This window comes from Neodiprion lecontei, chromosome 4 (genome assembly GCF_021901455.1).
Source record: "Neodiprion lecontei isolate iyNeoLeco1 chromosome 4, iyNeoLeco1.1, whole genome shotgun sequence".
In the NCBI taxonomy this organism is placed as follows: domain Eukaryota; kingdom Metazoa; phylum Arthropoda; class Insecta; order Hymenoptera; family Diprionidae; genus Neodiprion; species Neodiprion lecontei.
In genome coordinates, this window is record NC_060263.1 from 28,346,318 (window position 1) to 28,372,395 (window position 26,078).

The window sequence follows — 26,078 nt, forward strand, 5'->3', positions numbered from 1 at the left end:
TTGATTACGGAAATGCGTTAGTATCATTAATAGCCAAGGCTTGATTACAAATTTATGTACGATTCGCGACGTCGTGCTCAGGGGAAATCCCCGGATAACAATCAAGCAACATGAGTTGCATAATAAATTATTATATGTTTTCTGTAGCGCTAGTTGTAATCGGACCACTTCGTTCGGATGTCTTTTTTTGCTCCGAGGAAATGGTCGGTAATTATGACATGAGCGTCATTGAATGATTCCATTAGGATCGAGATGTGATTGATCGAGGATCCTTGATTTTATCGCGATCCTTGCTGGGTTTATCCATAATTTTGATAAACAGTCGCAGATGATTGATTGACAGATCATCAGTGTGACTGCAGATTTCCACTTATAACTGCGAAAGTGTGAATGGTGGTGATAATAAATCAACTGCTTGCGAGTCGAATGCAAGGACGATGCCTACCTTGCAATGTAATTGCGAGTTGCTTTGCATTCTGCCAATCCTCCGATGAATTACGCCGGTAATTTACCTTCTTTCTCAGAAATTTATGCGCGTGGATTCAATTCCATATCAAAAACATCAATAACTTGTTTTTGCAGACGATTAGATATACGTTCTTTGCTCGGCGGAGTTATGCCACAAAAACGAACGAAAGAAATACTCGTCCTGAATGCTGCAGCAGCCGCCTGCAATCGGATGCTTCTTCGACTCAATTTTTACTTTTTCTCAACGATCGCCAACTATCAGTTAATTTTATTTATTTTTTCCCTCATCAGCTTTCACGCACGTAAACCTCATCTCTCGAGGAGGTCCGAGGGGTCACGAACTACGCGTCTTTGAATTAACACTCGTGATATTCGATCTATATCTAGTTACATCTGCATTCGACCAAATCATAGCAGGAATGTCGGGAATAATCAGAACTGTTTACGAGAATGATCGAATTTTCCATTATTTGCTTAAATTATTATGATGATATCTACTAACGCATACAATTATCTTGGAATTAACAAACCGATCTCTAAGACGTGACACGTTATAACGCATCAATGAAACCCTCAGCTACTGAACGTCGCACCATTCCTCTTCTACACGTGTAAAAATTTCCCCCATTTAAACACGTATCCAAGGCTTGGTCGTGCAGGGCGAATGAAAGTCGCCACCTTGGCCTCGTGGCGAGCTGACAAATATTTCCCGTGAAATCGGTATATATTGGAAAAATAAGGCCTGAGAAGACTGTAAGGCACATTGGTACAGAAACATGCAGATTGGAAATTTTATGGTTTTCCTCTAATCCTCTGTGGACCAAGGCTGCGGGCTGTATAACTAAGTCTCGGAAGATATTCGATAAGAACACCGATAAAGGTCCTTGAGAATTTACACTCTCATCGAGTTTCGATGTAGAACATACTCGAGTCTCGAGGCTTGATGCCTGTCCTTTAACCCGTTGGCAATCGTTGTCAACTTCATTGGATGTCATTAAGCTGTTATCGATTGAAAGATGATATTCAGTTTTTTCCCTTTTATCGTCACTGTTTCTATCGAAACGATTTTATACAATGGTACGAAACCAATTAGGTGTCGTGACTGCGCCTTACTATAATATGTTTACCTCAAGCTGTACGTAACTCTTGGATTTCATAGCTTGCATATTTCAAGCTCTTACGCACGTATGACCTTTCCTTAGAAAGTCTTACGTGCGAAAACTAAAGGTCGAAACATTATTTGGCAGGATCTAACTTTTTCTCTTATTCAAGTTCTGTACCGCGTTACCTCTAATTGCTTAGTGTACTAGTTCAACTTTCATATACTTCCTCCGAATACACTTGAGAAAAAATAAGCACCCTTTTTCCTTTTTAACCTAGATTCGGTGGCTCGTTTTCATTGTATCATTCATCCGAGGACAGTAAATAATCAAAGCTCTACCCCTTCTGACGTATTTTATGAATTCAATTTCATAATGAAATCGTCAGAAGCTTTGAACCGAATTGAATTGTGTAACTGGTCAGCGATAATTCTCGATGAGAATAACATTCTACGTTCGTTCCAAGGTATGTGAAGGATCGTCATGAATCTGTCTATCATTCATCTGTATTGAAATGATTAATAGTTCAGATTGTTGCTGCTGATAAAATAATAAGTCTCGCAACAGTGTTTGTAATTTATTAGCACTCTCGGTATGGGTCGAGAAAAGTCACGAATAAACTCATTCATGCGTCAGGACGATAATGAGAAATGGATGGAAAAAAGGCAGAAGAACATTAATAGGCTTCGTAATTTAATGCACATGATCATCCCAACAGACATACGCTATGGTCTATCAAGCTACAGGTGTTCGCGGTATATCGTATGATGCTAATTTCTTTATACAGTATACAGTTATTTCGTAAACCACGTTTACTTTGCATGACTTAAGCGAAATGAACGTGCTGAGAGATCGCGGGATTATAAGTAAGAAGATTTACAGCTCGTAGAAATTTTAACTTTCATTCACCTTGAGCAAATTCATTCGCTTAAATCATTCCACACCCTAAATATTGGTCAGCAATCGCAATATTGTGGTAGATGGCCCCAGTGACCGGTGCCGATTTCTACCAGTGGCGAGCGAGCTCTTGCGTCGATAACTCGGTTTTTTGTCTTTGATGAAACCACAACTCCAGAGTTGATAACGAGTTTCTCTAATGGCTTTGCTCGCCGAGATCTTACCCGCGGAGTGTCCAGTGGTTACCGATTGCCGTTACAATGATTCAAAATATTCAAAATATTACAGGCATCAGGTGATTTTTTTCGACTCGTGATTTATTTTAATTAATACATGAATAGGTAACACATTATAAAGTGCTATTTTTCCTATCGTTTAACGGTAATTAAGTAAAAATAAATGCAATGATATTCGAGTGTATACCCATAATATAAACGTACATACATATGAAAGTAAAAAGTGAAACGTATAATTGTAAAACCGAATGATACAATTAATGTGTAAATGGTTCATATATTCATCTATTTTCGTAAATATATTTGAAATATGAAGAAACATCAGGTTTCTTCACCGAGAGACTGTCACAAGGTTTCTCCGTTCCAACTGAACGCGACGTGAGCTATGAGGAGATACACCATGGTGACTGTGGTAGTTGTTAACATGATAGGAAAGCCCACCCTGGAAGTCAAACGTATAAGTACGAGGAGTTCGATCGGCAGTTTACTCGAATGGAGTACTAGTAGTAGTAGTAGTAGTAGTGATCGAGGGTGGAAAACTCACTTGAAAAACTGCATGAAGGTAATACGATATCCGTGCTGCTCAGCCACGCCAGCACAAACTACATTAGCACTGGCTCCAATCAAAGTTCCGTTCCCTGCAAACACCGTATCTGTAAATTCAACTAGACGACCACCAGACAAACTGGCAACCTCGTGCGGCATGCGCGCAATCCTTTAACAGTATTGAAACTGAGATCAACCTGATAAATCATCGCGATAGGTCAAATACCAGCTGATGAAGAGTCGCTTACCTCCTAGGCAAGCCCCGAAGGCTAACGCCCAGACGAGTGGCTGTAGAGGGAGCCCCAGTTCCGGATTGTGTGCCAGGTTGGTAGCAATGCGTATCATCATCGTTGTCAACGGTATGTTGTCGACGAAGGCGCTTGCCAATGCGGAAACCCAAAGGAGGAGTAGAATTGCCACAGCTAATTGAGAGTCCTGGTTTACGGACAGAATTACTCCTTCCGTCTGTTTCCCTATCCAATCAATGAATCCGAGCCGAGAGAGAGCCTGCGTTGGATAAATTCGTCCTGTTATTAGTCGACCGAATTCGATGTAGTCCACTACTCGTTCACGTCTCTAGCAATTCGATTCACCTCCATTAGGATAAATAAAGCAGCGAAGAAGATTAAAGTACTCCACTCCACGCGAGCTAGAAAACCGTCCAGATCCTTTTTGTCGGCTAAAACCAGTAGCAGCAGGACTCCGAGAAGAGCGGTCCAGCCGAGGGAGAGATTTAAATTCGGTATACTGTGCAGGAAGAATAAGACGATTACGAAAACCATGGTGCATCCACACTTTGCCAACAGCCATTTGTCTCGGATTGGATACTGAAAATCAGAGGTTAATCGAACGCGCGTAAATTAGTACATAATTCGATGAATCTTTCGGTGGTTGCAGGGTTTCTTTCATACCTTCTCTTGCAGTTCCTCTAGATTGGCCTTGTAATTTTCTATAGCGACGCTCCCCGTCATCAGTTTCTTTCTTAATTCGGTCTCAAGTCGGTGTACTTTTTTGGTCAGCGTACCACGCACCAAATCTTCGTCTTTGCTGTAGCTCGACAAGCTGGCAGCTGCTCTTTGCCAAATTGCTATTTCGTGTCTAAGTTCCTAAAAGATAGAAATCAGTTTTATATGTTTGCACATTTGTGTTTTAGTTGAGAGAAGTTTTTACCAACCATCACGTCTTGAGGCTCGTCGAATCTGAGAAGGGACATATCCCGAAACATGAATCTCAGCTGAAAGTGTAGGACTATGCAAACGAATATGACGCCGATTCCCATGTGCAGAGTGAAGGTACCAAAGTCAACGCCCTAGAAATTATCATTGAAAATTAAATTATGCAAGTATATATTATTCATTTTATACACACGATTTCAATTCGTACGGTAGGTGCTATATGGGCTAGCAGTGTCAATCCTTGAAGCCTTGGTGAACATTTTTTAATGTCACAACTTCACTCCCTGACCCAATCCACATCAAACTTCCAAAACAAATTTCTGGTGATGATTTGAATGACCCGTATGACTTACGGCTTTGATGACGTGACGATTCGAGGCGATGATAACGTTTGGTGGATCCCCGACAGGAGTGATAGCACCGCCTATGTTGGAATAGACGATCATTGCCATGAGAATTGGCACTGGGTTCAGTTCCATGACCTCACATAACCGGATAGTGACTGGCGTCATCAAAAGGACTGTCGTTACGTTATCCAAAAATGATGATATGAGAGCGGTAAATATGCACAGCGTATGAATTAGAGGCCAGACTCTTCCACCGGTTATCTGAAAAGAGACATTCGGATATAACGTAGCTCCTCTCACATTAATCGTTACAGTAACATGACCGAGGTTATAGGCTAGACTAAGTGTCATGAAATAGTAGAATTGGAACAGCCAGTAGGTAGCTGTATTTTGAGGGTCTTATTTGTTTCGAATTGTATTTTTCGTAAAATACTCACCTTATATGCAAAGACGGCGAGATAATCGAATATTCCCGTCTCTGAAATTATTGCAACCAACATCATCATTGAGAACAGCAGCAACAAAGTCTCGATATCTATCCAAGAGATCAATTCCGCCATTGTTGGTCGCTAGTTGGAAATAATGGAAGTACAATGAATGAACTGAACATTGCACGTGTTCAAAACCCTGTGCGCATCTGTAATGCGTATCAGAAATGATGGTAATTACCTCATTCAATGCTGCCAAAATTGCTACTGACATTGTTGATGCCAACATTGCTGCTAATGCTCTGTGAACCACCTGAAGCAGAGCATATCTTGTAAATAATTTCAAAGTTATAATTTTCAGTGCCCGAAGTTCTTACCTCAAATATGATCAAAATGTATAATCCGAGCAGTACAACAGCCGCATAAATAATTCCATCCTCCATGCTTATAGGTGAAAGATCATAACCCATGGCGACCGGAAGGCTGGATTGTAAGTTTGTCTTCAACTTCATCCTGATGAGACTTTTCGACAAACTCCTGAAAATCAGTACTGACTTTCCTCACAGATTTACGAATTTACTCGACTTTGCAATAGAAAGCAAATTAATATCACAATGTTGCTATTGGGTATTTTTACTCCGTTGTGAATCGGGTTGGATCAGAAACAGAGTAGTGAAATTGTAGTACATACCCAATTTCTAAATCGTCCAATTCGAAAACCTTCTGTTGTCTTTGATCCGGTACTATATCTATCAATTCCTCGGAGACCAACGGCAACACCCAAGGTTCACTTATGTTCTGCAAATTTCAACTTATTTCAGAGTACGAAACATAATGAATTGATCGAAATTTGAGCCGTTTGACGTACTTTAATAAATTTTATGTTTTCGTATGTTCGATTGCTTTTGAAACCAGGGTGCAAAAGTTCCAGCCACACTGTTAGATAGTTCGTCGTTAAATTAGCATATACAGGTGGCAATAGTGCACCTTCCAGGGTCACGGCGACTTGACGTTGCGTCGGATGCTCGAGTATCAAATAACCTGAATTCGGAGTCAAGTGAAAATCGAGAAAAAGTGTTTTTTGTTTATGACCTTCATATCCAAGGATAATATTACTCGAAAATCAAGAAAATTGGATGACATTCAACCACATACAAGATTAGAAACTGATGTTCTTCCATGTGATTCTAGTTCATTGAAGTCTTTTCCGCCGAAAAGGATACTTCGAATTTGATCCACTTGGACCGAAATTTGGTGCATTGTTCCTTCCTTTTCTCGTTTGGTCATCAGAATGAACTGAAATCATGAAGATTAAAGCTTTTAATACGATATTCGCAAGTGATGGAAGAACATTCTATAGCCTAATGGAATATCTTTGAAACTTACAGTGAACAAACACCAGCACGCTACCAGCAGTACCAATTTAATATACCGATAAGCTGGTTTTGGCTGTGACTCGTGACTGTGGCTGTCTATCCCATCTTTAATAGTATCTTCTTCCGTTGGTACGGGCTTGCTAAAAAGTGGATAAATTCAGGTGTGCTTGTAGTTGCAGATGACTAAAATTATTTATCGTTATCATATTATATTCTCGCGATCAATTGATCAAAGAATCTTACTGCTTGTGGGAATGCTGGGATCCCATTGCCATGTTCACTGTCAAATAATCCATTTTCGCCGTGCCGTTATCGCTGCAATTTAGATGATAAGAGTCTGATCAGTCTAGGTATTATTGTAACAGCGTGAAGGCTTAGAGTAATCTCGGTAATCATTTTGCTGTAGCGACGAAAACTCGTGCAACAAATTTCGAATGCGTTGAAGTTGAACACTTTTGTTCATTAAAAAATTTCGCAAAAATACTCATACTTTTTACGTACTTTTTCAACGAATTATGATAGACCTTTTCGTATTCCCGACGAAATGCCGCTAAACTAGGATCCAATTTAATTGCTTCTGGGAGTTGACTCCATACTTGCAGCCCTTCTTGGGAAATAGGACCCAGAATCGCGGCAGAACTTCCAGCTGACGAGGGGGGTGTTCCTGCAGATATTTAGGTGCATAGGTATACGTATTCAACTCCAGAGCTACCGGACCAGTCACCTGGCTTTGGTAGCAATAGCTTCGTCTTAATTTCGGTAGTTTTAGTATTAACGTAATGACGAACACTGAACCATTTTCCTGCTCTTACAAGGTCCAAATTCAAAATATGTTACCTGGAGTGCTGCGACTGTACCGGGAACTTCGCCTGAGAAACCTTGGTGTCTGAAGCCCAATATCATCTTCACTGGAGTCGACATGAGACATTTCTTAGACTGCGAGCGACAAGAGAAATTAGAAGAGTAATGTTCGATTTCTCAAACTGCGATATCACGAAGTACAGTGCGCTAGAAGACCATTACTTTTAACAAAATTCGCGCGCCTGATAATTATGCTACAAGATCACAAAGTTATCACTTTTCAGACCGATAAATAGTAAATGAACGAAACCAAGACGGGGGTAGCGTCGCTCGGCGAATGATCACTAATCGGTAAAATACCATTAATTTTCAAAGCGGTTAGGTGTACCGACAATAAAACATCGTGGTGTCAGATTGTAATCATTCGGATAATACACGTTATCGTCTGACACCTGTTCATAATAATTAATTTCTTGAATGAGTCCGTTAGTCACGGCCAGGAATCTGACATTGATCTCATCGCCCTTCCGACGAAAGGTCATTATGTAACCGTTCAATTTATCTGTCCCTGGACATGTGAGTTCTTTCGAATAACTGTTGAACGTATCTTATACCGCAGTATCGCAGATTTGATATTATTTTTATCATACGGCACGAGCTACGTGTACTGTTATGAATTTACTGTGTTTATTTACTTTGTGTCAAAAGTTGGTTTGAATATTTCGTAGTGCTTAAAGTCTTAAACGGGGTATAAAAATTCTCGACTAGGCGAGTAAAAGTTATATTTACTGGGTATAAAACGTATAGTTCACTCACAAATATTCACAATTTAAATTACAAATCTGGCCGGTCGGATGGAATAATCTTGGCACGTGTTGAAGGAATCGCTGATGACTTGAGACTGTTTCCTCTATGCTTCAACTAATTTTATCAAGGTCAGTTTTTACTATATATTTACCTGTGGGCAAAGTTCCAGAGATACATACATAGTAACGTGTTTAAATCTAGCAATAAACGTGTACGCTTCTCGCGAATATTTTGAAATGTTAATTCCTAGCTTACTTTTATCTTTCACTTGTATTTTTTTTACTTCTATGTTTATCGTTTGCCGTGCGGAGTGCACGGAAAACGTGATGAAAATAAGTTTAACAAATGTCCCGATGTTCTCATATGAATAATGCAACGTTATCAAATTTCAGCCCAGTCACCGAATGCTTTTCTGACTGGAATGCGAACTGCCGTACATCGAGCCTATCGTAGCTCGAGAACGAGAGAGACGGACATTGTGTTACGGGTTGCTCGTCTTTTTCTCTCACGTTAACTCAAATCAAATCGGCCAACAGTCATACTTTTCGCCGATGATGTCGCTACCACCGTCGCACAGATATCGGTATGCTGTATGAACAGTCGTAGAGTGCATAGTAGTTCGTAAACTTAGTTAGTTAACATACCAAGGTCAACCAGACCTCCTCAAAGATATACCTAAACCCTTTCAACTAACACGACAATGCGGATAAGTTATGCAGGCAGTCTGCATTCCGGGTAACTCGAGCAGAGAGAATTTTCTGTCAACACCTCCCCCCTCCCCCTTGTGATCACTCACCAGAATTGCTGATTTTTGTTTCAGCTGAAGACGCATGTTGCAATTTTCTCAACACATACGTTAATACATTTTACGGGACATTTCATAGCAATGCCATCTGACCATGTTGCTTTACTGATAGCATGTCGTCGATTATTACAGAAAGCACCGATTTGGGTTTTCAACAAATGGGCTCTCTACTAATTCTTTGTGGAGATAACAAATATTGTGAGACCGAAGCAAAGATGAGCGTGCATACAGTTTGCGAGATACGAGACAATCAATTAAAAATAACACATTCCAATAAAATAGAATAAACAAGAAAAAAGACTAGCAGGAAGAAAATATTCATCGGTATTTGCAAATATACCGTAAAATCCAAACGCTCGAGATTTTTGCTTCAATGCTGATCTGTATTTGCCCTTTCAAATTTTTGAATTCAATTTTTTTTTTTCTTATCAATATCGATCTACTTTTCTGTTTAAAACTAAGTGCACGCTCTAGTTTGCTCTAGGCTCAGAATGCTTGTGGTTCAAAGAATTTGTTATGTAATTTTTATGAAAATTTTTGGTGATTAACAGCGATCTTGCTAATCGAGCGATTCCTGGAAAAGTAATTATGTTTAAAAACCCAAAATTTGTAAAACGTGTTTGTTTGTAACGACATACAACGTACTTGAGAAACACAAAATTAGAAATAAATTGGTTATCGTCAGGGCCAGGTCGAGATAGCCTGGAACGCCGCTCACATATGAGTAATAATAAACTCATCACGTCAATTCTACTGATTTTGAGATCAATTAATTGAAGATCCGCCATCGTTAAGTGCACAACAATTTTGATCCTACTTCCAAAATGTAATCGTTGATTATTAAATATTTCTGACAGCAGTAGGTATCTGCATATTATACAGCAACTTCAAAAATGACCTTAGCACCCAGTCAACAGAGTCAAAGGTCGACGATAGCCACCTCTTCAACGTTGTCAATGAATTATTTATGCTAACATCAGCTGAAAAGTAAATACCTATAATTGATATTAGTATCTCTGTCTGGATGAATTTGAAATCATTTGAAGACAGGAGTTAATTCTTTAACATAATATCCTAAGTGTTATTCAATTTATTTGGTCTGCGTAGAAGTGATTTCATATGTGTACAAACATTCTGTTGATTATAAAAACAACAACTGATACATTTATTCGTCCAAATTGACGACGAGATCATGTCACGAGAGTCGATGTTGGTCTAAGTTAAATTTAGTGGAATAAATCTAACACTAAGTCTGATTTACCCGCGATTTTAAGTAATATTTTAGTGCCCGTTGCCCTGATGAATACTGTGCTAGTTAACTTTCGAGGGTGATAAAGTTTATTCCAACTAGAGCAGAAATTGAACTCCCATTATCTATTTGATCCCGACCTTTAACTGCTGAAGCCGAACGTAAACAAAAATCACTACTATCAGAAGAGTTTTACACAGCACAAACTTTTTATCAAATGATCACGCGATGCTGTAGCGTTCGCATTAAATTGGTTCAATGATTTTTACAGACCGTGTTGCATACATTTTTTGAAATATTCCGACTACGTGATTGAAACAATTGATCATTTCTGTACAATAACAACTCCGTAATTGTGTACGAATGGCAACCTTCCTGATTCCAAAAAAAAATTCAAAAGCAAGAATAAATTTGAAGCTTTGTTCTAATCTACAAAAAGAATTTGAAAAAAAGAAGTCTTCGATATCCCGCATATTATTCATGTGTCGAATAGCCATATCTCAAACGGCAAACGTAGCACGATTCATCAACAACGTTCTCCACGAGAAGATAATTTTTTCTTTCGAAGCGGTTGGTTTTTAATGAATTCCCTGCTCAAATCACTTTCAGCTGATAACTGATATTACTTAAGTTTGAATGTTCGCTATACTACGACAGTCAGCTCGAGACACTCGAGCATCGCACACTTTGAATTCTATCCTCGACAGTAGCCTAACCACATAATGAGAGCGGTTTTAATTTGTGTTTTAGCAGTCCTAGCTCTGGCCTGTGTAAAAACCGGTATATAATCTGATAAATAATATTTATAATAGAAGAATATGGAATTCGACGACGAACATATATCTAGGAAAATAGTTTCCAAATCTCGCTTTCGTCGATAACACTCGACTTTTACAAATCATGAAAAGTCCTATGGAAATATTCTTTTGACGTAGTATACGTGAAATTCCGCATTTAATGCACTTATTGATGCACTCAGTCCCTCACGGAAAAAACCCTCAACTTGAGTGTCAATTCGTACTCCTAATTCATAGGTAATGCTAAATTCCCATAAGAAAAAATTAAGCGTATGAATTCACCCCAAATTGAAGGTTTTTTCCGTGAGGGGCGCGTGTTTGCGTAGCTTGTCGATGATTAATATACTATTCTGTCCTCGATTTTTCTGCAGCAGTGAACGGGCTTCCAACAGATAATGGCGGTCTGGATTTTTTCGCGAAGAGGCCAAAGATTTGCGAGCCCGGGACGCTGAAGGCGCTGGACTGCAACACCTGTCGCTGTAGCGACCGAGGCACTGACTGGGAATGTACGCTGATGGGGTGTCCCGAACACTACCCCCAGCATCGGCTTAAACGAGGTAACGAATTTCCCCAGTTTTCAAAGGCTGCATACCGCATGTAAAGGAATAACGCGAATAGTGTTAAGATAGTTTTACTATAATTATTACAGCTACGTCTTAGTTACGACTACTAGTATATGTATACTAGGATGCGTACTTTTTAACATTTTCATCAGAGCCCCCCTTCGACACGCTCCTTGTAATACACGAAAGCACTCATTTTTTACAGGGGAAACGATACGAGGGAAAAAAACTTGTTTTTTAGCATACCTCAAGTTACATTTGTTTATAAATTTTTTTCGAATTCACTACAGATCTTCTACGCCGAAGTGGAGTAAGAGTACAATTTCTGTACGGCAAAGTGAAATTGCTGTACATTCCTTGTGAAGTCGACAGCTAACTCACAATCTTATAAAACCCGGTTTCCAAAATACACAACTGCTTTTCAAATTTCCTAAACTTGTGGCGTGAACCTAATTTATTTGCAAATTTCGTACAAATTGTTCTGGATATACTAACTTTCCGGACAATTGAACTATACGAGTACTCGAACTATCCGGATTTGAAGTTTCACATGGTAAAATCCCAGCGCTCGTGATTTTCTTTCTTTTGCTGACCTGTATTTGTCTTTTGAACTTTTAATTATGTACACAACAGTTTTGGTTCCATTTCCAAAGTGTACCTATCCGAGATGAAAAGTGCCACGTAAATACCCCAGCGCCTGTCTGCGTAACTTTTCGATGGTGATACATTTTTTGGTTTCGATTTTTTTTGCAGAAGTCGATTCTCCCACGAATAGACCAAAGATTTGCGAGCCCGGATCCACGAAAGCCCTGGACTGCAACACCTGTTTCTGCACCGCCGATGGCACTGCATGGGGCTGTACGCTGATGGGGTGTCCCGAACACTACCCCCAGCATCGGCTTAAACGAGGTAACGAATTTCCCCAGTTTTCAAAGGCTGCATACCGCATGTAAAGGAATAACGCGAATAGTGTTAAGATAGTTTTACTACAATTATTACAGCTACGTCTTAGTTACGACTACTAGTATATGTATACTAGGATGCGTACTTTTTAACATTTTCATCAGAGCCCCCCTTCGACACGCTCCTTGTAATACACGAAAGCACTCATTTTTTACAGGGGAAACGATACGATGGAAAAAACTTGTTTTTTAGCATACCTCAAGTTACATTTGTTTATAAATTTTTTTCGAATTCACTACAGATCTTCTACGCCGAAGTGGAGTAGGAGTACAATTTCTGTACGGCAAAGTGAAATTGCTGTACATTCCTTGTGAAGTCGACAACTAACTCACAATCTTGCAAAACTCGGTTGCCAAGATACACAACTGCTTTTCAAATTTCCTAAACTTGTGGCGTGAACCTAATTTATTTGCAAATTTCGTACAAATTGTTCTGGATATACTAACTTTCCGGACAATTGAACTATACGAGTACTCGAACTATCCGGATTTGAAGTTTCACATGGTAAAATCCCAGCGCTCGTGATTTTCTTTCTTTTGCTGACCTGTATTTGTCTTTTGAACTTTTAATTATGTACACAACAGTTTTGGTTCCATTTCCAAAGTGTACCTATCCGAGATGAAAAGTGCCACGTAAATACCCCAGCGCCTGTCTACGTAACTTTTCGATGGTGATACATTTTTTGGTTTCGATTTTTTTTGCAGAAGTCGATTCTCCCACGAAAAGACCAAAGATTTGCGAGCCCGGATCCACGAAAGCCCTGGACTGCAACACCTGTTTCTGCACCGCCGATGGCACTGCATGGGGCTGTACGCTGATGGGGTGTTCCGAACACTACATCCAGCAGCGGCCCAAGCGAGGTAAGGAGTTTTGAGGAACATTATCGTTTACGATGTACCGTGTCATGTAGGACAATTTTTACAGCTCACAAAAGTTGATTTGATTGTCTCGCCGTTTTCATAATACACTGTGTCTCGATCTGCATGTTCAACCGTGACAAGTGCACGATGAGAATGAATTAGTAAAGAGTCGCCAAACCAATTCCATTAATGATAAAATATCATCGAGTGTGCACGAATGTTTGTATTAAGAAATGAATGCGTTGCAGTTACAAATATCTTGGCTCACCTGTTGCAACCTTTTCACGAATCATTTGTATTAAAGTTCCGGTGAAAATCTACTCCGTTAATTCTCTAGTGTTGACGATTACATGAATTGGTGGTTTTTCTCCAAGACACTGTGCGAATAGTTAATCAGTACATACTATTCTTAGCCTGGCTCTATCACTGACTAGTGGTAGATTTTTATCCTCAGGTTGGGATAATGGATATACATATAAAGCGGTTTATATGATAAAAATGTATATTGAGATGTGAAGTACAAGAAAATTGTAAGTCGGATGCGATTTTCACATATGTTGTTCCTATGCAAGGTATGATACATCGCATCTTACTTATCTTCAGGGCTCGCTTCATGACCTTATTGTTGAATATGCTGTAGTGTTCCAGCCGCTCCTCCTGTCAAGTTATTTTTCGTCACGTTCTTATTCGAAGTCGCTTGTAAACATTAACGGGAAAGCTATTCAATAGTTCATCAACATCACATCAAGGATCTTATATAATCATTTTGAACATTTCGAATTTACTCACGCAGTAGACGTGTAGATGTAGTGTAGAGTTCTGTGCGGGGTCGTTGGTATCGCATGAATGTTATCGTTAATCGAGGCTGATTTCTGGGAAATATTCTCACTGGAATTATGCAAGCATCATTTATTTTCAAGCTCAGTTTTTTTTCGAAATATTATCTACCGGCCTACTCCCGACTAAAATGGTTATTCCATTTGGAGTCGCTTCGGTACCAAAACAACCACTGCAAACCGATTGGATCGTGCATTGTTAATTTTTCAATATAATATCTATTTAGTTTATAGAAACAGCTGTTTTGGTACATGGTGAATCTGTCTAATAATGCTGAAGTGAGTAATCGAATCGTAATGCCGTAATTCACGACTGAAATCATCTATTGGGTGTGAAGAAAAAACATCGGACCTATTTGCACACGGAATTCCGAGTTCAAGGATCTTGCCAAATGTGTTTCTTTTCCAAAAATAGAACTGAAATCGTTTTCGTTCGGAGAGCCACAAGTCCTGGATGCCCGGGGCGTTGACGCACTGCTTTGACAATTATTTCCACGATTGATTCAGTAAAATTTCAGTACTCGGGGAGCATCTCTGGAATAAGTAGCTCCCATTTAACGATTTGGATGCCATGCGATAAAGTTGAGACTACGAAACAGTCGGAAGATGATCAATTTGAAGGTTCTCTTTAGCATCGTAATGTGCATGTCGGTGGTGCTTCACTGTACCGAGGTACAGCCGCGCAATAACAAGTTGAAACAAAAACATATGTGTTAATTATTTCTATATTCTCTACATATAGAGAGAAAGTAGTCGTAGCGACACGCGATTAGAGCGAATAGAATACGCGAGGAGGCTGAAGGGAATCGCACTTTGACGTTATGGAACGTTGCGGAGTTTTTGGAACGCAAGCTTGAAGAATGTGAAAGCATTGGCGTCCTGGACATCAATTTTATAATCTATTGAAAGGCACAGACCTAAGATTCCGAGCGACAAGCTATCCCGATTCAAGTTGGACCAGCTTCCGACGGCAAAATTACGAATAAACACTAAGCCACAATTCATTTGTGGATGTGACTGTTGAATAGTTATAGCGCCTAGTCCTCCAAGTCCTAAAAAGGGAATGGTTCTTTGAGCCTACATCGTCTCAGAAACTGTTGTACAAATATTCAATGTCAAAGTCTTAAGCGCTCAATTTAGTGCAGGGCTCGTTAGAACTGTCTAAATTTTCCACGACTGCGTAATGTTGTTTTCGTAAGTTTAAACTTGGAATTCCGCCGGGGGCTACGTCACCTGTAACTGATAAATTCACTGTGGTGCTTAAGGCTGAACCATGGATATGCTACAGCAGTCTTTTCAGACCACTGGAACCGTACAGAACTTGTTCCTTTCAGTAGTTCAGCGTTGCGTTCAATATGAATGTGGTAGTCGCGCTATCCGTGGCTATGATACTTCTCGTAGCCGGACAAAATGGTAAGCGAATTACTTGAACTGTAGTTTTGAGCAACGAATAAGAAAACATAATTCACACTTTAATCTGGTTGGAACGCACTGTAATACACGAATGTAATCGCGTTGAGTATAATGTTTCGCAATCGAATCTATGCTATAAAAATATTAATATAATATGTAACACGCTTTACATTTCTTTGTGTTACCTGAATGAATCCACGGAAATTCTAACTACAGCTGAAGCTGACTCTCAGTTTGTCGAATCTGACGTATTGAAGTTGAGTGGAAGTTTGGGCAACGAAAAGTGCGAACCAGGGTCCAGAAAATTTGATGGCTGCAATACCTGCACTTGTACCCTGGATGGAAGCGGATGGGGCTGCACTCGAAAATTGTGTGAAGAAGGAAGAATTGAAATTGTAGATTCAGGAAAGCATTCCAAGCGATCAGGTGAGAAATTTCTTTGTTAATGTTAGTACTGCGTTTGATTTGTGAGACATTCATAACCTGGTGTCTAATGCGACCCGCAATTATGTTCTATTGCAGATACTAATTACGAGTCATCGAGTTACATTTTGATCGGTTAATTCATTTATTATTACGCCTGTCTTAGAAGGACGGTTTTTGAGCCATTGGCAACTCATTATCTGCGCGTGAATCGACATATGAATATTATTTGTCGTTTCATCTGTTATAAGAAAATCTTACCAGCGAGGCATGGAGAGCAAAATTTGTTTATGATAGTTATCTGGCCCGTATTAATGATGTTCGGGATGGTCGCAAGTATTCCCGGCGTTTCGCATTGTCGCATTAGTCAAACCCCGAATGCTGACTCTTGTGCTCGTTCCAACGCTTCATTATCACCATGTACGGTATAATCCGCTCTGGGCCTGCGACGTTGGAACTTTTGATTTTTAAATGGCTTGCGACTTTTTCCCGACTTTGTCTCAAGTCTCAACTGACGACTAGTATTCGTCGAAGCTGAACCTAATTCGTTATGCTGCAATGATTCGTTCGAACGAAGTGCAGGGGCATTTATTAATTTCGTTTTACCGGTAGTGAAATACACACGAGATATTCGTTTGTACGCATATATCAAAAATCGTGTAGGTCGTAAATACGAAATCAACTCTACGATCTTAAACCAAAATTTAAGCACGGAGAACATTCAAAATTAACACGATCGATTTTCAGCCGGGCCGGGATTTCCTGCAGAATTGAAACCCCGTGTGGCGAGCTCTTGAGAATCAGAAGATTTACTTTCAGCAACCGACAGATCTATGACCAGGATCCACGAAATATGATGCCTGCAATAATTTCCACTCTCTGTCAATGGCCTTGGATGAACTTGCACGCAAATTCACGGTGAACAGGCTCATATAATCGAAGAAGATGTCATCGCGTTTAATCTATAATAATTCGTATAAATCCATTGCAGTTTGCTGATTGACTAGAACAGATATGTTCATAGAACTGTACGTAAAACTGTATTACTAATATTGTACTTGAATTTTGATACGGGTCGTGATTGAAACGACAGGTTTTAAGGAAGTTGATGGAATTTCATATAATAAAAGAAACTACAGCATGAATGTGTGTGAAGATTGCCAAGAAAAATCACTTTATTGGAACGATGGTAGAAGGAAAGATGTGTGATGGAGGTTGACTGAGAGAAGGATAACCGGAGACGATGGTAGCCGAAAAGAAACTGTTTAGGCAGAATACTTGTTACGTAATGTAATAATAAAGATGTGTGAGATGGTTGGACGTCCGTAGAGGCGGGCTGCTAAGAGGTTGGTAGTTAACTCCCTCGTTCTAGGAGGTCCAAGGGCTTGTGGACCTTGCTCCTTGGCTGTGGTGGCGAGGGAGTCTTCGATGACACCCTGAAGGGCTGCATCTTAGGAGGTATTGCTTGGCGTCGCTTCCAGGCACCAGGCCAGGTGTTTTGGCCTGGTCATCGAAGGAGTGCAAAATTTACAACCACGAGTCCGCGATGCTCGATAGCTTTCTAGAAATCTTTCCCGAGCACAAGGCTATGCCGGATTTTCTTCACGAGCCTTCAGGATGCGTTTATCAATTGCCAGACGTATCCCGTTTTCGACCGACTTCGTCCGTTGATAATATTAATTGTGATCTAACGGTAAGTGAAGGCAATATCGATAAACGTGGATAAATATTGTCGATATTTCCAGTGTCCAGTTTCATTTTCATTTTGATCAAAAGGACCCCGTGAACAATAGGAATGGTTTGAATAGAGGGCAACGCTGCATCCGAAATTTAATATGTGCTTCGATAAATTACATTTTTCTCGGTAAAACTGTCATGAATAATATTTTGTATGATAAGCTGAAGTGAGTTTTATGTGCTGGTCTTGCCTACTGCATCTTGCTGATGTGTGTGACCAAAATAGGTAGATTCAGAGACTTATTACACGTTGAACTGCATTATTAATTTTCTATAATTTTGCATTTGATTCGCCAGACGTATGGTCCTTTTTTTCTGGACACGATATCAACGGTGAGCCAACAATCGCTATTCGATTTTCGAATAAATCGATCATTTTTTCCCGATTAATCGAATATAATCGATTATTTTTCAAACCCGATTAATCGGCTAACTCGATTATTTTTCCTCACAATCGGTCTTTTTTTATACTCCCATGAACGATGCAATACAATATCAATTTATGTGATGGAAAAATCAATTATTATCATTGTCTTATTTACTAAGTACCTATTTGATGTACCAAGTGACAAGTACATTGATATTTTTACGTGACATTAAAAATTATTTGGAAAGAAACTATATATTATCGAAATAAATGTTCGCTATTAAGACTTCATACTAAAATTGATGCCATTTCGGTTTTAAATTCACCGTTTAAAAAAAATACAAAATAATCGATCAAATGAATAATTTTTACCGATTAAATCGAGTCATGTTCGGTTATTATTTTTAGCTTCGTGGACATCGCTAAAATATACTAGGCTACTAGGTAGACATAGTGAATATTTCGAGATGCATCCACAAACGATTTACAAGAACCATTCGAAGTTTCCTTAATCCGCGAAAATATGCAGCGATTTTTCAGAGGTACAGCGTATGGATATTTTGTTACACGTAAGTTCAATGCAACGTGATGGTGTACAAACATCTTTGGCATTATTTTTTTCTGTACCTGAGGTGACCTATCGAATCGTGATGCCGTGATTCACGACCGGAATCCTTCTAACAATAATCTAAAGTTATTTACTTCTAACCTAACCTGTAGAAAGTCTAGCTTGTATTTCTTACAATTAGATATACGTTTTGATCCACGGTCACGGATCGTTATAAATTTTCTTCCAACTTTTGAGACAATTTCTCGTTGGTTTAATGGTAAATAGATGTTAAGGCCTCGTTCAACTCAAAAATATTGAACAGATTAAACGTTACCATCAAGAGAAAATGTAACAGCATCGACAACTATAATTATACATTAAAAACACCTAGTTGCTCATACCACATTTTCTTCGAGTTCTAAAAATATTGAAATACCCTTCATTCTACTAAAATTTTCTGTAGTAACTACACATATAGCAAATGAAATTTTGCCAAGTGCATCGGCACAAATGCGTCGTACGCTATTTGTTGGTATCATATCAGGATGTGTGTAATAATGCGATAAATGCAAATTGTTTTGTTCCAAAGACTTGCAACTTTATTTATTTATCTACTCTTGCAATCCGATGCCGGATGTCGACCTGCAAGCGGTCCATAGAATTCTATTAAACAGATTTGGGAATTAAATTTATCAGTAACAATTTAGGCTAATTCGTTTCCGGGTACGCAATGATTCTGGTCCTTATCGCTTCTCTTGGGTAACGGTCTTCGCATCCCTTCACATTTTTTCGGTTACTGTATCAGCATCAACGAAGCGAGTTGGTTGGTCAGCGGTCGGGGGTGATTGACGTAATGATCTACCAACCGATGTGGACCGTGGGGTGGAAGCCGGATCCGTCAGCGGTGTATACGACGTTGACGGGGATTCCCTCGGGGGAGATGTAGCCGTACTTGCCGTTGACAACCTGGAACGAAAATGCGCGTGAAAGTTTGACATCCGGGAGAAAGAATAACGATCTCTGAGCAGCGACGTAAAGATCGGAGTGCGGTCTTCAAGCGTTAAGGTAAATCGCCGAATCAGAGAGTCGAAGAACCAGAAGAGCTGGTTTGAACCCTGATGCTGTAGTCTACTGTATGTACTCTGAACAATGTGAGACGTAAGGATGTAAGGAAGGACACGCATGCAGAGTATCGGAAATTTTACCGCAGTGAACTTGTAACGTCGACCTCACTCGGGTATCGGTTGGTTGTTTCACCTCAATTTTCCCGCCCCGGCGCACTGGCAATAATCAATCGTTCACGACTAGCGTGCACAGCGAAGCCGCGTGAGAAATCGTAATTCCGAAGGGGAGGAATGAGTCTTGCGAATCTCTCGAAGCCGACCATTCAAGAGGTTACAACGGAAACACCAGCAAGTATAATAATAATTCGGCGAAAACCGGTCGAGAATTTCGATTACTCGCGGATAAATTCTCTCGCATCCTGCGATCGAACCAAGTATAACGTACCTTTTCCAGGCCATTGCGTGTCCGGTAGGGTCCGCCGGTCTCGGCAGCGTAGATTCCGTTCTCGGCAGCGTAGATTCCGTTCTCGGTCCTGTATTTGTAGGCGTAGGCGCCGTTCGGGTACATCACCTGACTGTTCTCCAATATGCGGGGGTTCCATCTGCAAGGGAAGATGATACATTTTTGCGGTCACCATGTATATCAGGGTAGAATTAACGGGCATTCGATCAAAGTCGCCTTGTCAGTGACAGACTCACCGGCGTCGAATCAAATTCCGGCTTACCTTCCGTACGCTCTGTTTGCGACGCCCGCACGAGAAGCGGGGAAAGCCGTCTTGGATTCCTTATTCTCAAACGCGAAGGGCTTGACGTGTTGGAAGCCGGAGTAGCCAGGGTTTCCTGGGTCTGCCGAGAATCCCAGGTCGCCTCTGTTGCCTGGGTTTCCATTGTACTCGGTGAACTGGCCAAGAGCCACGCCCAAGAGAGCGCAAGCCACGATCTGCAATCAAATAATAATCACACTTGGCAAGTAATACCTCGGGTGCAGACGATTTACTCCCGTGGTTTTTCGGCGCGATTGTAGAGTGTGACGTACGATGCTTTCGTTGGTTTCTCTTATTTTCACTCGTCATGTAAACCACCGCCCCTTGCGACTGTTTCGTTAATTATTGAGATCGATTACTCACCAGGAACTGCATGGTCATAGAAGAAGATACTGGCGAAAGGATGAAGTTTCGGACGAATCTGATTTCTGGATACGAATGCCGCTGCATTTATACCAAAATGATCGGTAGTGCTCGATCGCTTCCTCCAATCGAACGGCAGCACGTTATTCCCACGTGAGGTTAACTCCTCATTAATCTCGGATTGAGGATGTTGATTCGCCCGCAAAATTTCGACGATCCTCTTAAAGACAAAAAACGAGACAACTTGATGAATTTAAAATAATTCGTAAATCCACGGGAGCCTACTATTCTTAGAATCCGAGGCGCAGAGGTTATTTCATTGATCCCGGAAAGTCGCCGATCGACGATACACAGTTTCCGCCACACGCAAACATGCAATGATCGAATGCATGTTTCATTTGCCGAACACATTACGAAGGTCAGTGAATAGAACTTAGAATGTCAAGGGATTCCAATCGTACGTAGGTATGTATTAGGGTGTGTCATTTTAGGGCGATATTTTTTTTTTTTTTGCTCATCGCCCGAAAAGTCTTTAGTTCGCATCTAAAAACAAATCCTCGCGCAAGGGGAGCGCTGTGAAAAAATATTTAGAGGTAACTCAACGGCATTAAAATTTTCCCATTTGATTAACATGGGAAAATTTTTTTTTTACTATTATTGGTTCTCCCAAGTCTGATTAAATCGTACGGTATTTTCCCTATATGGTTATATACGAAATCGGATTCTCTACAAAAAACGTCTCTTGACTTTTGTCTGTAAAATCAACGGCTTACGAGTAATTGATGTGCAAACCTAATTTTCTACAAAAATATGTATATCAGTGTTGTTGTCAAATAATGATTTTATAAAAATAACTAATTTTTCGATAACTGTTTATGAAGAAACGTCGATAAGAATAAATGTTGTCGTAGGTTTGATGAATAACAAACTTCGGCTGTTAGATTATTATTTATTCGGCGTCACAAAATATATAAAGTCATTTGTTTTACAAATAAATTAATTTTTTTTCAAATCACATGATCGAATCGAAGCAAGCCAAATATAAAATTAGGTTTGCACATCAATTACTCTCAAGCCGTTGATTTAACAGACAAAAGTCAAGAGACATTTTTTGTAGAAAATTCGATTTCCTATAAAATCCTATAGGGAAAATACCGTACGATTCAATCAGACTTGGGAGAACCAATAATAGTAAAAAAAAAATTTTCCCATGTTAATCAAATGGAAAAATTTTAATGCCGTTGAGCTACCTCTAAATATTTTTTCACAGCGCTCTCCTTGCGTGAGGTTGTGTCATAGATCCCGGAAAGTCGCCTGTCGACAACCATAGTTGCCGCCATACACAAATATGCGATGATCGAATCCATGTTTCATTTTTCGAACACATTACGAAGATCAGTAAATAAAATTTAGAATGTCAAAGGATTCCAATCGTATATACGAGGTATTCCACACCATTTCACCTAATCGGTGAAGGTCACCGACGCCGATCTTGGTGTCAATTTTTTTCTCAATTCGTCTATCGAAAAAAAAGAACACCTGTTCGGCCATTTTTCGATTAGGCCACCTGTGTCGATTTTATGAATTTTCCAATCTTTCAACTTTTTCGAAACAGACTTTTTTCAACTGGCTCTATCTTCAAGAACTTTCATTCTTTTCAAAAAATGATATAGGTATAAAATGTGTCAATAAGTCCGAGCTTTCTGAAAAAAATTTTTGAAAATTTTTCCAACCACACAATTCTAAAATTTTTTGTATTGCGACACCTTCGATTTTCCTGAAACATTGTACTTGCATTCGACCAGTTACAATCAAGTTTTCCTCCAATGGAAACTATGGACTTGTGATTCGTTCGGGAGTTACACCATCATAAGTATCGAAAAATCAAAAAAATTAACGGAAATCAATCTTAGTGTTTTTTAATGATTCTTGAATCCCTCAAGAATCCCTTGAGGGGTTCTTGTGAAATTCAATCTCAATCATCCTTGTCCTCTAATCTATCTGTGTAAATAAATTCAGCTCGATAGCTTCCACTTTACGTAATTTAGAGCGATTAACTCGATTTTTCAAAATTTTGTAAAATCTAAACACCGTAAGGGATTCCTGTCAAATTCAATACCAATCGACCTCGTACGCTTTGTGCCAAAAAAATTATAACCATAGCTTGAAATTTACGAAAGTTAGAGAGCGTACAACCATTTTTGTCACATACAACACAGACACCCACACATACTTACGGAAATTAAAAAAAAGATGTGTTTTTTCGACGTTTTAAGACATTTTGAACACATTGGCATAAAAATCTAAAAAAAAAATTTTCACGGAAACAAAGCTTCCTCTATGAGCAAGCAAAACAAAAAAAAAAAAACACCGATATTTAGAAATTTTCCACCTGAAAATATATTTGGCATAGAAAAGAAAAATTGTGATCTCGTTTTTATTTATATTGTTTGGGATATTCCGAAAAGTTTTTTTATTCAGCAAACATGTATTTTTATAACATGAAAACTTGTCTGATCGAAGTTAAGATTGATTTCCGTAAGATATTTCCAATTTTTCGGCACTTATGATGGTGTAACTCCCGAACGAATCGAAAGTCCATAGTTTCCATTGGAGGAAAACTTGATTGTAACTGGTCGAATGCAAGTACAATGTTTCAGGAAAATCGAAGGTGTCGCAATACAAAAAATTTTAGAATTGTGTGGTTGGAAAAATTTTCAAAAATTTTTTTCAGAAAGCTCGGACTTATTGACACATTTTATACCTATATCATTTTTTGAAAAGAATGAAAGTTCTTGAAGATAGAGCCAGTTGAAAAAAGTCTGTTTCGAAAAAGTTGAAAGATTGGAAAATTCATAAAATCGACACAGGTGGCCTAATCGAAAAACGGCCGAACAGGTGTTCTTTTTTTTCGATAGACGAATTGAGAAAAAAACTGACACCAAGATCGGCGTCGGTGACCTTCACCGATTAGGTGAAATGGTGTGGAATACCTCGTAAATACGGTTGGAATCCTTTGACATTCTAAACTTGATTTACTGATCTTCGTAATGTGTTCGAGAAATGAAACATGGATTCGATCATCGCATATTTGTGTATGGCGGCAACTATGGTTGTCGACAGGCGACTTTCCGGGATCTATGACACAACCGCAGTGCGTCGAATTCTGCAAATGGTAAACTATAAACTGCCACGGATCTATGAATCATCGAAATCTAAAAGAAAGAAATCATGATTAATTCATTGCATTTTTGACGTAAAAACGAACATAAAAACTGACTATAATATAAGCCGAAAAATGTTTATTTAGAGAATTATAGGCAATCGAATATATTATCGTAATATTTATATTCATATTTTTTATAGCTTTTTATATCTTCCTTTTTTACTATTCACCTTTCGAAATTATGAAGTCACCGTCCCCTAATTAGGATACCCAATTAGTGTCCAAAATTTTCTTATACTTTGTAAGATTTTTCCGAATTTTTTTTAGATTTTGCAAAGTTGGAGTTTTTTCTCAAGTTTTTAAGTTACACTTCAGAGACGTTGGGTCAAAAAATTCTGACATAAATTGCGAATGCGTTTTTTCTCATGTACTTTCATATAAAAAATTACAAAGCTAATGCGAGACATCCACGTAGAATCTTGATCGAGATGTCTTGAAATGTCTCATATCTCATTGTCAATTCTCTGATCAACTTCTTCGACTATTTCTCCCATCGCTTGCACCAAGAAGAGGTTACTAACCATGCTAACAGTAAACCACACCCGGTAAGCGATGGCAACATCAGTTCTTGTCGTCTTCACATACCGACCGCTTGCCGGATTGAGTTACGCGTTTAAAGAAGAACGCAGAGGACGCCGCTTGACGATGAATTTATCTCGTCCATTTTCAACTACGATAACCCTCGTAAGGCTAGCGTCTTCCTAGTCTTTACATATATCTTCAGTCAACGTTAATTAGTCCGACCGCACGGACTATAACAATTATTTTGAGCTTGATGTGAGAAAATTTGTATGACGTAGACCAGCGTGCTTCGTGGGATAGATTTTCATAAGATTAGAGAGTACCAAAATATGAATCATTATTAGTTCTCATACAAATTCATAGAACGGCCAACCAGATGAAGAACTTGTAAAATTGATTAGATATAAGTTTAATAATCAAATAGACTTGCTTGGAGGTGTAATAACGGGAAACTTTTGTATTTGCGAGCTCCAGAGATGCGTTTATTAATCTTGAGCACACAGATCGACGTGCACCTTGATTCGTTCTTCAATTTATAGAAAGTCCCGTCAAGTGCGACTTAAGAGATTATGTACGCAATCTTATTTCCAAAGAATTTTACCACCTTTAATTTTTTATTTAACTATTTTCAACCTATAATGTTCAGGAAACGAGATATTGTGTAAAACCAATTCTTCGTACCTTTTCGCCATCATAAAGTTCAGAGCTGATCTAGGCGGAGAAAAACGTGAAGTCTTGTTAATGACATCCAAGCGAAGCGTTTAAACTAATGAAATTCTTTTATGAACAGTTTGTTACGGTCGAAACTCTGCCGTCTGGCCCAGTAACAAACTGTGCACACGAGTTGAGGACCACCTCCACTATCTCCAATGATTTTGAGCATGTTTTGCCAGTCAAGTATCCAAAGTATTCATAAAAGATAAGACTTGAGCAATTCGATGCTAAAAATGTTCAAACATCCACTTACTCCATACCTACTGCAAAAATTAATATATATAATGCGGAAAGAACTCAAAAATCTCCTTTGCACTGATTATCAGTAAAAAGTCCGTCACTTCTTTCCAGCTTGTCCGATAATACACGCGCGGATGGCATTTTTACTAAAAAGAGTATAATCTAGTCACTTGATGCAGAGTCTATGAAAAAATAAACTGCATTGTCCACGCCCATCGCCATTCTGGTTTTACTGCCGTCGCGTTGATCTACTTTTGAACCGACCCGTGGCTTCCATGTACTAGATTAAAGTTATAAGTATAGCGCAGTTTTATCGAACGTTGTAGACTTGCGTGTCGAAACAATTCGTTGGGAACGCCTGAAAGCTATGGTTTTTAAGTACGTACATACTCGCTCTTCACTTTCGGTTATCACCCGACTGATTTGTTACACTTACAGTAG

At 39.2% G+C, this 26,078-nt stretch overlaps 3 protein-coding genes across 6 annotated transcripts in view; 1 reads left to right on the top strand and 2 right to left on the bottom strand.

Annotated features, from left to right (window-relative positions):
- Positions 1 to 2,912: 2,912 nt before the first annotated feature.
- On the bottom strand, positions 2,913 to 8,638 carry LOC107222832 (P protein). Of its 2 annotated transcripts, none has more exons than XM_046738217.1 (19): positions 8,465 to 8,638; positions 8,191 to 8,332; positions 7,411 to 7,509; positions 7,075 to 7,237; positions 6,817 to 6,888; positions 6,584 to 6,713; positions 6,421 to 6,493; positions 6,066 to 6,238; positions 5,889 to 5,995; positions 5,575 to 5,734; positions 5,439 to 5,510; positions 5,207 to 5,338; positions 4,776 to 5,030; positions 4,422 to 4,556; positions 4,159 to 4,353; positions 3,841 to 4,074; positions 3,496 to 3,754; positions 3,246 to 3,339; positions 2,913 to 3,143 (listed from the first exon to the last, which is right to left on the bottom strand). In XM_046738217.1, exons 3-19 carry the CDS (start codon positions 7,499 to 7,501, stop codon positions 3,047 to 3,049), a joined length of 2,442 nt encoding a protein of 813 aa, XP_046594173.1. In that variant the 5' UTR covers positions 7,502 to 7,509; positions 8,191 to 8,332; positions 8,465 to 8,638; the 3' UTR covers positions 2,913 to 3,046. The 2 variants fall into 2 exon arrangements, with proteins under 2 accessions (XP_046594173.1, XP_015517835.1); XM_015662349.2 differs by having other exon boundaries at positions 8,437 to 8,638.
- Positions 8,639 to 10,870: 2,232 nt separating this feature from the next.
- Positions 10,871 to 17,235, top strand: LOC107222822 (pacifastin-like protease inhibitor cvp4). 2 transcript variants are annotated; one of them, XM_046738220.1, is made up of 6 exons: positions 10,871 to 11,015; positions 11,404 to 11,589; positions 12,349 to 12,504; positions 13,263 to 13,418; positions 15,884 to 16,093; positions 16,838 to 17,235. In XM_046738220.1, exons 1-6 carry the CDS (start codon positions 10,958 to 10,960, stop codon positions 16,885 to 16,887), a joined length of 816 nt encoding a protein of 271 aa, XP_046594176.1. In that variant the 5' UTR covers positions 10,871 to 10,957; the 3' UTR covers positions 16,888 to 17,235. The 2 variants fall into 2 exon arrangements, with proteins under 2 accessions (XP_046594176.1, XP_046594177.1); XM_046738221.1 differs by lacking the exon at positions 12,349 to 12,504.
- A 2,078-nt stretch (positions 17,236 to 19,313) lies between these two features.
- LOC107222823 overlaps positions 19,314 to 26,078 on the bottom strand; it is a 42,688-nt gene continuing 35,923 nt past the window's right edge. Inside the window, exons 2-5 of one of the 2 annotated variants that reach the window (XM_046738666.1) lie at positions 20,936 to 21,155; positions 20,534 to 20,748; positions 20,254 to 20,410; positions 19,314 to 19,710 (exon numbers count right to left, since the gene is read on the bottom strand). In XM_046738666.1, the coding sequence (XP_046594622.1) occupies positions 19,603 to 19,710; positions 20,254 to 20,410; positions 20,534 to 20,748; positions 20,936 to 21,022 (567 nt within the window). In that variant the 5' untranslated portion in view covers positions 21,023 to 21,155 and the 3' untranslated portion in view covers positions 19,314 to 19,602. The remainder of the gene's footprint in view (positions 19,711 to 20,253; positions 20,411 to 20,533; positions 20,749 to 20,935; positions 21,156 to 26,078) is intronic. The other variant, XM_015662338.2, reaches the window with a different exon arrangement.